Consider the following 12,241-nt stretch of genomic DNA (forward strand, 5'->3'; position numbering starts at 1 on the left):
TTTAATTTTACTGTTGTTTTCTAAGGAGTCGTTTATTCTAATCATGAAGACACCTGGCAGCTATGGGAAACCTTTCTCACTTTATTGTAGTAGTGATTGCCATCCATAGTCTGCTGCTTTTTATCTGAGTATCCAGTTTATTTGTAAAAAATTGACTGGACATACTAGCTCACTTTAAAGTTTGTATTAGGGGCAGAGTTCACTCGAGAGATGTTTGCTTCTTGGATGTTTTGGTTGGACAGTGTTAAAGTTCTGAAGCAAGAGCAGTTTACTTACTTTGTTTAGTGTCAGTTGAGGCCTATCTAATATTTCTTAGATGGTTAAGTATATGAAAATATGTGTAATACAAAATGTAGAAAAATTAAAAATCTAATGTCTTCCTCCAGGCCTCACTGTCTTCACAGAAGTGTGGATGAGGAATCTCCATCCTTGTATCATATCTCCAGAGATTTCCAAAAGGTTTTATATTTTAAATCCTCAGGCCCATGATTAGCAATTTCTGTAGCCCCTTAAGGCATTTTGTATTTTTTTTTTTTTAATACTATAGACAGCTTGTTTTTTTTTTTTTTTTTTTTTTTATTTTATTTTTTTATTTTATTTATTTATGATAGTCACAGAGAGAGAGAGAGAGGCAGAGACACAGGCAGAGGGAGAAGCAGGCTCCATGCACCGGGAGCCTGATGTGGGATTTGATCCCGGGTCTCCAGGATCATGCCCTGGCCCAAAGGCAGGCGCCAAACCACTGCGCCACCCAGGGATCCCGGCATTTTGTATTGACGTTTAACGTTAACATCTTCCTTGGACCAACTGTCTCATTGGTTTTACTCTTCTTATGCTTTTGAATAAGAACCTGAACTATTTGGACGCCTGGGTGGCTCAGCAGTTGAGCACCTACGTTTGGCTCAGGGTGTGATCCCTGGTCTGGGGATTGAGTCTTGCATCAGGCTCCCTGTGAGGAGCCTGCCCATGTCTCTGCCTCCTCTGTGTGTGTGTGTGTGTGTCTCTCATGAATAAATAAATCTTTAAGGAAAACAAAAAAGAACCTGAACTATTACTGCTCAGACCTCGTCAGCCATGGTTGTCTGCTTCTGTAGTGGTGATTGTGGCTGAACGGCCAATACCTGGGAAAACAGAGAAGCCTGAACTTGCTAAATCTCTGTTTATGTAGCCTGTGCTGACTTCAGTCAGCCTGGCATGTGAGCAGCTCTGAGAAGGCAAGCACAGGCGCCTGGAACTCTGCATTTGCCTTCCCGAAGTGTTCTTTCAAAAATCTATGTGAAGTTCACGGACTAAGAGGATGAAGGTCTGAGAGCTCAAATTAGACTCTTCTAGTTTAATCATAACAATTCAAGTATCCTTTGACCACAGACATCATTGGCAATCTGTGACAGTGGGTTTTATGGTGTGAATTTGAATGAAAGGTTGCTGCAGAATTATGGTGGGGCTGATTCTAATGATCCGTGACGCTTGCAGGTGTAAATTGTTCCATGTAAGAGTTCCCACTGCCGGCCGTTCCCAGCCCCAGTCACAGAACAAACGTCTACTCAATCCTGGCTCTTCCATAATGGCCATAAATATGGACAACCACTCCCCTGCCCTGCCCCAGGACCCCATGCAGCCACTCCTGATTGATAGACCTTGGCACATAAGGAAAATATTTTTGCTCTGCCTGCTAAAATATGTTGAAATCAACATAACATAACGAGTGTGTGTTATGTATGAAGTATGTGAAGTGGGGAGCTAATTTTCTGGAATAAATCCAGGGAATGTTTAGAAATAGTGGGGTGAGAAAGAAGCCTTTGTAAAATGTATGTTTTGCCGGGGAATTTTAGAGTAAGGTAAACTAAGCAAAATTCCATGTGTGGGATGAGTAGAGTAATACAGGACCGTGCGGAGGAACCCCAGAGGCGCCACATGGCCACAGGAAGGCTGTGGGGGGTGTGTGTGTGACTGGGAGATAGATGTTAGAGGCCTTGGTTGGCCAACCAGTGCCGAGTGACGTCCTCAAAATTCGAAGGTTAGAGACAAAAGCAAGTAGATGTCAAAACTTCGTATTGATTTTGTCACCTTCCAGTTATCTCCGTGAAAATAGCAGATTTTTGTCAGTTCACAAATTTTAAAGAGATGAACATTTAATGCTCTTAGGCATTAACTGGTTAAATAGGATTGTTACCTTTTGTAGACTCAATCCCAGTGATACTCGGGCCATTATGCACCATGGTTGATGCGCACACAGTCCCTGGCTGCGATGATCCGATATGTTACCTGGGAAGACGTAGAGCGAACCCTTTGGTTGTTAAGATTTCACATGCAGTAGAGTCACCTGGAGCTGTTTCTAAATGTTGATTTTAGTTGCCTCGAAAGATCCTACTTCCCAGGTCATGGTTTAGATTTTGCAAACGTAACAAACACCTCCAGGGATTATGATGCGCTGGATTTAGGGACTGTTTTGTGGGAAACCCTCCCTGGTTTCTGCTAAGACTTTAGCGTTCATTGTATTATCAGCTTGCCAGGTCATCCCTGAGACACAGTGGGCGCCTGTGAAAGGACTCGTGACCCGGGCGAGGCGGACATGACGTGAGGATGGGAGCTCTGGGCTGCGGCAGGAGCCTGAAGGGGAGAAGACACGCGGCCTGTGGCTGAGGGCGGAGTGGGAGGGCGCGGAAGCGGACGTGTGCTGTGGGGGTGAGGGTTCGAGACCCCCGGGGTGGCCTGGCGCACACACGTGCACATGCATCTGGGAGCAGACGGAAGTGTGTGGGCTCCGTACACCTCCTCACTCTCTTCCCCCAGAAAATAAATTCAGGAAATGAAAATGTTTCTCCGTGAGGAAATAAACTGCCTACCTTTATAAATATAAATATAAATTTATAGATCGCGCCCCAAGCCCACAGCTAAGCTAAATTCCTACTGGCCTGTTTCATCTGGTGAGGCCCTATGTCTGGACTTGAGCTACGGTGGGGACACAGGGGACGGACGAGACCTCCAAGCCTGGCTTGTGAAGACGTGACATGAGCACCTGCTCTCTTCCTCTGCTGGCTACACAGGGCGGATGCTGAGGATGGTGGGGAAGGTGCAGACGTGTGTGCAGGGGCCTGGGGCCCCCCTGTGAGGACCAGTGTTCTGTGTTCCCGGAGCCACTGAGGCAGACAGCTGACACCTCTGCTTTCCCCAGGAAGGCCCCTTTACCTGCCGGTGAATAATGAAACGTCTGCCAGACTGGGAAGGCCACTCCTCCGAGGGTCCTCGTGCCCAGGAACAGGTTTGTAGGCAGCAGATGGAGTGTTGGTTGAAGACGGGCGGCAGTTTCCCAAGGTGGTCCGTCTCACACTAAAGGGCACACACAGCTGGCCTCGCTCTTCCCGCAGCCCCTCTCCCGGTGGTGCTGAAACCTCACGACCTGCCTCACTAGAAGCCTCCATCCCTGAACTGTTCACGGCAGAAACCGTAGGAAGTCCTACAATCACCCTGAGTTTTAGGAACTCTGAGCAGCTCCAATCATCTTTCCTACCCTTGGGAAGGAGGAGGAAGTTTACGGATCCCCCCTAGCAGGGGTTGGGACGTGAGCAGCGAATCATCCCAGAGCTACTGCTCTGGCTGCTCCGGACACCAGGCACCAGGCAGGGGCGTCAGCCTGTAAGCGGGGAGGCTGCCGGACGGCACTCGACCCCAAAACACTTCATGCTTCTGGCCTCAGAGTGTCCTTGTTGGCTCGGTGGCCGTGTGCTCTGTGCTGAGATGGTCCCATGCGCCCCTGCGAGGTCTGGTGCCCTCCCATCACCCAAGCTGCCTTCTCCCTGATGCTAGCACAGAGTCTAGGACAGACGGGGACGGCTGTCACCATGGTGCTCCGGGGTGGTCTCTGCGGTACCTGCAGCATCGTAAATCACGGCTGCTGTTCTGGATTCAGGTGCTCTTGAAGACTTCATGCGTCAGTGGGATGTTTTTTAAAAAGCTTAGATGAGGGACCCCTGGGTGGCTCAGGGCGTAATCCCTGGTTTGGGGATCGAGTCCCACATCGGGCTCCCTGCACAGAGCCTGCTTCTCTCTCTGCCTGTGTCTCTGCCTCTCTGTGGGTCTCTCATAAACAAATAAATAAAAATCTTAAAAAAAAAAAAAAAAGCTGCAACGATTTCCTCTTTCTTGCTTTCTAATTTTCAGAAGCTACGTGTCACATGTCACGTTTTAAGTTTTACATTCCCGGGTCCCCTCTCACCCCGTCCCCAGGCAGACATGCACACACAGGCTTAGAGCTCTGCAGGGTGATGAGAGTTTGGGGGTGGCCCTTTTCCTCGTTTATTTTCCTGAACTCATTGGTCTGTGAACAACATCTTCTAATATTGTCTTTTAAAAAATAATAATCTGCAGTAACTCATCTTTTTGTTAAAATGTAATTAATAAAAAAATAAAAGTGTAATTAATAAAAGTGAAAATGTGGATTTTCTACATTATAGTTGTTTAATGTCTGAGTATCTCAAGGTAACTAAGTTGCCATAGCAACCTGTTAGCTGTGCAAACGTAAGAAAACTTAAGATGTTTTGATCACATCTGTCCCTAATTGGTACTGTCTCCCCTCGTATTTCCGTCGGCTGTTTTTATGACTTTATGCAGTAGATTTTTATCATCAGCTAGAAGTTGTTTTGTAGGTAGTAAAACTTGCAACTTTATAATTTTTAATAGTAAAATATGAAATACATTTGTAGTATTTCTACAAACCTTTGGAAAAGTGTGTACTCTTCAGAGCTATCTCTGGCGTTTCCCAGCAGAGACCCAGGATCCACTCCTCTGTGCTTCTGCACTCACCATATTTTATGGAATGTAGTGCTAACACTTTATCAAATTTATTTATTTGTATCTTATTACTACAAAATATGGTGCCTCTTTCATGGACGGTATCCAAGAGTTGTTTCCTTTGCCTGTTCTTTTCATGACTTTTGAACCTTGTGTCTCAGGGACATGGACTCCGTTCAAGCCAGGCACTATGTGAGGATATACAGATGGACTGGGGCAGATGGAGCCTTCAAGGAAATCTCCCAGTGAATGAGGGAAGCTTGTTCACACTACAGTGTTAACATTTTGTGATATATCGATGTAGTTGTTTTCATGGTGGAAAAACATGCATAGCAGAATTTACCATTTTAACTAAAAGTCCAGGGGCATGAAGTACATTGACGCTGCTGTACATCTGTCAGCGCCATCCACCTCCAGAACTTCTCCGTGCTCTCAGGCTGTGCCTCCTTGCCCGTTAACCACTGCCCCACCATTCCTCCTTCCCTCCAGCCCCTGACGACCACCACTCTTAATTTCTGTCTCTATGAATTTGATACGTACCTCATGTAGATGGAATCCTACCATAATTGTTCCTGCGTGACTGGCTGACGTTGAGCACAGTTTTTTGAATGTCAAACTTGTTTTTCCTTAGGGCTGAAGACCATTCTGTATGAATAGTCCACTTTTTGCCTCTTTTTTTCATCCACCAGTGGGTGCTTTGGTTGCTTTACCTTTTGACTCTTGTGAGCAGCATTTCTGTGAATATGTGGATAAAGATATCCTTAGGAGTCCCTGTCTCCACTTATTTTGAAATTCCAAAAGTGGAATTTATGGAGAATATGGTAATCCTATGTTTCATTTTCAGAGAAACCCCCATACTGTTTTCTACAGTGGCTGCACCATTTTTTATTCCCACCAGCCGTGCCCAGAGATTCCAGCTGTACCACATCCTCACCAAAACTTACTTTTCTAGTTTTTTTGTTCTTGATAATAGCCACCCTAATGGATATGAAGTGGTATCTCATTGTGGTTTTGAGTGCATTTCCCTATCAATTATCAGTTGCCCGTCTTGAGCATCTTTTCATACACTAGATGGTCATTTCTTTAGAGAAATGTCTGTTCAGTCTTTTGACTATTAATCAGGTGTTTTGTTTTTTTTTTTTTTTAATTTTTATTTATTTATGATAGAGAGAGAGAGAGAGGCAGAGACACAGGCAGAGGGAGAAGCAGGCTCCATGCACTGGGAGCCCGACGTGGGACTCGATCCCGGGTCCCCAGGATCGTGCCCTGAGCCAAAGGCAGGCGCCAAACCGCTGCGCCACCCAGGGATCCCAGGTGTTTTGTTTTTTTGGCTGAATTCTGTTAATCCCCATTATTAGATATATGATATGCAACCATTTTCTCCCATTCTGTGGATTACCTTTTTATTGACTATGTCCTTGTTGCACAAATATTTTTAATTGTGGTGAAATCCAACTTACCTATTTTTCTTTTCTTTTGTTGCCTTGCTTTGGGTGTCCTATCCAAGAAATCATTGCCAAAGCAAATGTAGTTAAGCTTTTCTCCTATGTATTTTTCTAAAGGTTTCATTGTTTTAGTTCTTAATATAAAGCCTTTGATCCATTTTGAGTCATCTTGTATGTGATACAGGCCAAGAATCTGACTTCATTCTTTTTTACATGTGGGTATCCAGTTTTCTAACACCATTTGTTGAAATGAGGCTTTTCCCCCTTGAATGGTTCTGTGTCATTATCAGATATTTTACTACCATATGTGTAAGGGCTTATTTTTATTAACGTTGCTAAATCTGTTTATTAATTCCAGTAGACTTTGTGTGTGACATCTTTGGGATTTTCTGCATATAAGAGTATGTCATTTGTGAGCAAAGATAATTTTACTTCTTCCTCTTTTATCTAGATAACTTTTATTTCTTTTTCTTGTCTAATTGCTCTGGCAGGATTCACGTTACTATGTTGAATAAAAGTGGAACATGCCTTGGGGACCTCTTGCCTTGTTCCTGATCTTAGAGGAAAAGCTTTCAGGTTCTTACATTTGAGTATAATGGTTGCCATGTGTTTTTTATATATGGCCTTTATTATTTTAGAAGGTTTTCTTCTATTCTTGGTCTGTTCAGTGCTTTTATCATGAAGGATTGTTTTATTCTGTCAGAAGCTTTTTTTGCACCAATTGAGATAATCATGGGATTTTTTATTTCATTCTGTTACTGTGATGTATGTCATTGTTTGATTTTCATATGTTAAACCATTTTTGCATTCCAGGAATAAATCCTACTTGGTTTTGTGAATAGTTCTTGTAACACATTCTTGGATTTTGTTTTGATGGTATTTTGTGGAAAATTCTTATATTGATGTTTATAAGAAATAACTTGTCTGTAGTTTTGTTGTCTTTCTTTGTGTGGCTTTGATATCAGGGTAATGCTAGCTGCATAGCATGAATTAGTCAGTTCAGGTTGCCATAAAAAAAATCCCATAAACTGGTGGCTTGTAAACAACAGAAACATATTTCTCACAGTTCTTAAGACTGGAGACTCCAAGACCAAAGTGTCAGAAGATCCTGTGTCTGGTAAGGGCCCTCTTTCTGATTCAAACCAGCACCTTCCCATCATGTGCTCACATGGTAGAAGGATGTGGGAGCTCCGTGGTGGTCTTTATAAAGGCACGGATCCCATTCACGAGGTCTCCACCATCATGACCCAGTCAGCTTTCAAAGACCCCAGCTCTTGTTACCATCACCTTGAAGGTGAGGGTTTCTGCGTGTGAATTGTGGGAGGGACACAATCTAGCAGAAGTGTTTCCTCCTCCTCAATTTTCTGGAAGGAAGGGATTGGCTTAATGTGCTAAGTGCTGTCTCTCACTTTTGCACTATTACATATGTGTGTTTGCACCAGTAAAGTCAGTGGTTAGTAGCTATCACTTACCTTGCTGTGGTGAAAGTGTGTAGTTTACACTAAGGGCACATGTCATAGTGCAGAGAGTGGTGACCCTGCTTTTGAGAAACATGGATTCATGTTCCAAACCTGGTGATGAACAACACTAGTATTTTCGTGATTCAGTTGTCTTATCTGTAAAATGAGAATGACTGTTAAATGATTTTTGAAGGCTCTTTTATATCTAATTCTCTGTTTCTGTAACATAGGAATGTAGGTAGTAATTTAAATTTTAAAGCTATATGAGTGAGCTTAAGAATATTTGTGTGTGCACCTACTCAGAGCACACCTACTGAAAGCATTTTGGATTAGGCCAACAAGTAGCCCTTATGAAAATACTGAAGATTGGGATCTAAGACTCTTAAATCAACATGCGCCTACCCCAGCCTTACTGTTATAGGTTGTATGGGATTTTGCCCTCAAGGTAAAATAGAACACATATCTGGACATTTTTCTGGAGGAAATGCTCTTTGTTGGCAGAGTGGATTGTTGGGGAATAACACTGTATGATACACCCTAAATACTCTCTGATTTTGTCCTAGGAGAATATGGTTCAAGTTCTTTAATAAAAGAGGTTAGGGGCACCTGGGTGGCTCAGTTGGTTAAGGGTCTGCCTTCAGCTCAGGTCATGATCTCAAGGTCCTGGGATCCAGTCCCATGTTGGGCTCCCTGCTCAGCGGGGAGTCTGCTTCTCCCTCTCCCCACTGCTCCCCGCTCCCACTTGTATGTGTGCATGAGTGTGCACTCTGTCTCTCAAATAAAATCTTTAAAAAAAAAAAAAAAAAGAAAGAAAGAAATTAGGTTCATAAAGATGGAAGAAACTATATGGAATTCATATGCAAGATCCACCCAGAAAACTCCCTAGAAACTGGCCATTCAAATATGAAAGAAAATAAGATTGCTTAATATTGCTTATTGCCTAAAAAATTATTATTGTTTACTTTAGGACTTGAGGCCTGTTTGTGTTACACTGCCATGAAGAAAATTTGTGTACACAAAAGGAGATTCTTCTTTATTTTCAGAAATCATAGCATGGAAAATACAACAAAATATACTTGAGGAGGCTTCTAAAAGCAAACGGAATTCTATAAACACGGAGTTTACTTTAGATGTTAAAATGTAATGTTCATGAATAATAGCCACAAACGTCTTTTGGGCAATACACTTTTCGTTTTGCTTATAAAATTATACATAACTGAAGATGGTTACACTTTATAAATGTCTAATGTGCGTTGCTATTTATAGATGCTTCTTTTATTAATAAAATGTGCAATGCCACTGTCTTCCATTATTTTCAGATATTTCTTTAGTTCACATTTTCTACATATGATACTGTTAATTTATACCATTTTTTTCTGCTCATGAATGTCAATAATGATAGAGAAAAGAGAACTGAAGAATAATGAAATGATGAAGAGTCCATCAAAATGTGAATAAAACAGTTCAAAAATAGGTGAAAACTTCTTAAGTTTTGCAGAGGTGTTTCAAAAAGTGAGGCTCACCGATGTGAGTTAAGAACTAGCAAATTTGGTCAAGAAAACTTGGTCCTAACACCTGCATAAGTGGGATTCAGGCAAAATAGAAATGATCCAAGTATGGAAAAAATGTGGCCGTATCCTTCTGGGTCTGTCCTTCAACCAGGCCGGTCGCATACAAGCCTGTGTAGGAAGGGCTTCAAGGAGAGGATTCGGGGGGGATCCCTGGGTGGCGCAGCGCTTTGGCGCCTGCCGTTGGCCCAGGGCGCGATCCTGGAGACCCGGGATCGAATCCCACATCGGGCTCCCGGTGCGTGGAGCCTGCTTCTCCCTCTGCCTGTGTCTCTGCCTCTCTCTCTTCACTGTGTGCCTATCATGAATAAATAAAAGTTAAAAAAAAATTAAAAAAAAAAAAAAAAAGGAGAGGATTCGGAATAGGAAGCTCCAGGAGTCCGTCTCCCCACCCAGGCAACCAGTCACCTGGTAGGACCTGTCTAACCTGTTTTGGGACTTTGGAGACATTACAACTTTCAGGGGATGACTCAGACGGTAAATTGTGACCAATTCCAAAGTCACCCCGTATCTGAACTCAGCAACTTTACCTGTTGCCCAGGCCCCAGCGCACAGCCACTCACATGTTCCTGGAGCACATTGCAGGCGGCTTGCAGGAAGCCGGGGCGAGCAGTGAGGACCCGTCCTCCAGTACCCATAATGTGCTCTGATCACTGACTGCTGCCTAACTATGTCCCCAGTGTCTGAGATAAGACCCACTGGCCCTGTTGGAGGCTTATTCACAAGGGCCTGAGTTTGGGGCCCTGGGCAGCACTGTTGAAGCTGATACTATGATGGGTTGGCCTCATCTTGCTGCTTGACGTTCCGTTGAGAATAGCCTTGATCATATTCTGTACAAGACGAATATTGTTAGCCCCAGTCCCTGTTGGTCAGATTTACCAGAACGGCAGGTGGAGTGGTATACTCATGTGATTATTCCAGTTCAGCCAAGAAAGCATAGGGTCAGGTATTGGGGACAGCAAACTGCCACAGGCCCTGAGCACTCGTGAACGTTGTTGCTGGGCGTGGCAGGAATACGAAGCCCTGACCGCTCTGCTTGGTCTGTGTCCCAGTGTTTTATGTGCAGCAGGTGGCCCTGAGGAATGCAGCTGTCGCTCCCTCTAGGAGAAAGAGCAGGCTTGCCTACTGCCTTTGGTAAGAGGGGAGGGTGTTCCATGGTCGGTGTTCCTCAGGTGCGACACAAACCCACTCAGGTGTGGTGTAGAGGTGACACCTCCATGGTGGCCCCATGGGGCGTGAGGGCGAGGGGACCACCAGGAGCATGATGCTTCTGCTACTCAGTGTACTGTGGGTACTACAGTTCTTCACTGCTGGGAAAAAAATCCAAGAGAAGCCTAAACAAAAACATAATAAAGGGACGTATAAAATAAGATGGAAATTAGAAACTTGCTAATTCTGTGCAGAATTAGTGCAATGCCACTGTCTTCCATTATTTTCAGATATTTCTTTAGTTCACATTTTCTACATATGATACTGTTAATTTATACCATTTTTTTCTGCTCATGAATGTCAATAATGATAGAGAAAAGAGAACTGAAGAATAATGAAATGATGAAGAGTCCATCAAAATGTGAATAAAACAGTTCAAAAATAGGTGAAAAATTCCTAAGTTTTGCAGAGGTGTTTCAAAAAGTGAAGCTCACCGATGTGAGTTAAGAACTAGCAAATTTGGTCAAGAATTGCAGAGATTCTGAGAAGAAATTTTAAAATGATCTAAGACATATACAAGAGACACTCAGGTTACATAAAAAGACAAATTTTGAAAGTCACAGACAGTCAAACATATAAACAGAGGCATCTGCTAATAAGTAACATACACCAGTTATCTTGCTATATTATTTGCTATTTGTAAGCTGTCATAAAGCTCAAAACGGTTGATCTTCTTAGAATGCTGTCTGATGGTATCTGTGTTGATCTTATTTGAGGATTACAACAAACGTGAAAACCAGTATTTTTAAAAAGCGGAGAATGAGGTTATGAACATTCAAGTAGTTTTTCAAGAGCTTGTATGTCACACGTGGCCTACCTGGGAGCCAGTCTAGGTGTTTGATTCCTTCCATCCTCCCTCCCTTCCTAACTCCAAAGCTATGAAACTTCCTGTCATTAAGCCTCTTACTCATGCACTTAGTTATGAGTAATTTGTAAATATGAGGCCATTTGGCAGCTGCCTAAGATGTTATGGAAAATCAAAAAGGCTGTGTTACGTTGTTAGCTCTGGAGACCTAACCAGATTATCCCAACTATTCTGCATCTGCCATTTGCTTAATGCTGTTACCTAATAAGTGCAAACGTGTTGTGTGGATGTGCGTGTGTGGAGAGGTGCGGGCAGGTGTCTGGGGAGGAGGCTAGAAGGCATAAAGAGTGTGCTATTACCCTTTACTCGTGGCCTAGGGACTTGTGTTTTGGGTCTCCTAGGGCTTGATGTGGAAGTTTTCCCTCTCAGGCTCTTAGCACCAGTGATTCAGGGGGTGGGGGGGGGGAGCCTGGTTTCAACCCTGTAATCCCCTCTGCATATCTTAGGTGGGAAACCAGGCAGAGAGTTGCTGTTGCACTTACTACAAGATACTGCATACATTGTATTCATGGTGAATAAATGAAAGTATTCGGGTTGCTCAGAGAAATGACGCAAACTTACAGTGGCATCTTTCCTCTCTGCATTGCTGAGTTTTTGGCTGTGTTAAAGTTCCTCCACGGTCCTGCTTCTCTCCTTTCAAAGGCTCAAATTCGGTTGCCTTTGTAAACTTTATCAGTGTTCATCCCATTCTACTCAGGCTACCATACCTACTGCAAAAACCATTGCCCGTAGCACAACTTTTATTACTGTCCCTAACAAGAGACTAATATGAAAAAAAAAAAAAAAAAAAAAAGTAAAAAAGGACAGTTAAGCCAGCCTTCTATTAGCATTGTCTGAAGACCAGCAGGATCCCCAGGACACTCCTTAGAAAGTATATTCTGGTTCCCACCCAGGTTTACTGAA

The 12,241-nt window shown here is 43.3% G+C and overlaps 1 protein-coding gene across 23 annotated transcripts in view; it reads left to right on the forward strand.

The window, feature by feature from the left end:
* Nucleotides 1-12,241, forward strand: part of ZWINT (ZW10 interacting kinetochore protein) — a 56,798-nt gene that overhangs the window by 11,771 nt on the left and 32,786 nt on the right. For 2 of the 23 annotated variants that reach the window (XR_005379504.1, XR_005379506.1), the window contains exons 9-10: nucleotides 3,176-3,262; nucleotides 3,369-4,433. The exons of 12 other annotated variants lie outside the window; for them this stretch is intronic. Coding sequence is in view for 3 of the 11 variants with exons in the window: in XM_038576013.1 (XP_038431941.1) it covers nucleotides 3,176-3,203 (28 nt within the window). In the remaining 8 variants the exon portion in view is untranslated. Of the gene's footprint in view, nucleotides 1-386; nucleotides 406-2,505; nucleotides 2,821-3,175; nucleotides 4,434-8,663; nucleotides 9,009-12,241 lie in introns of those variants that run through there. 9 more of the 23 variants (XR_005379505.1, XR_005379507.1, XM_038576022.1 and 6 more) reach the window with 5 other exon arrangements.

This window comes from Canis lupus, chromosome 26 (assembly GCF_011100685.1).
Source record: "Canis lupus familiaris isolate Mischka breed German Shepherd chromosome 26, alternate assembly UU_Cfam_GSD_1.0, whole genome shotgun sequence".
Classification (NCBI taxonomy): domain Eukaryota; kingdom Metazoa; phylum Chordata; class Mammalia; order Carnivora; family Canidae; genus Canis; species Canis lupus.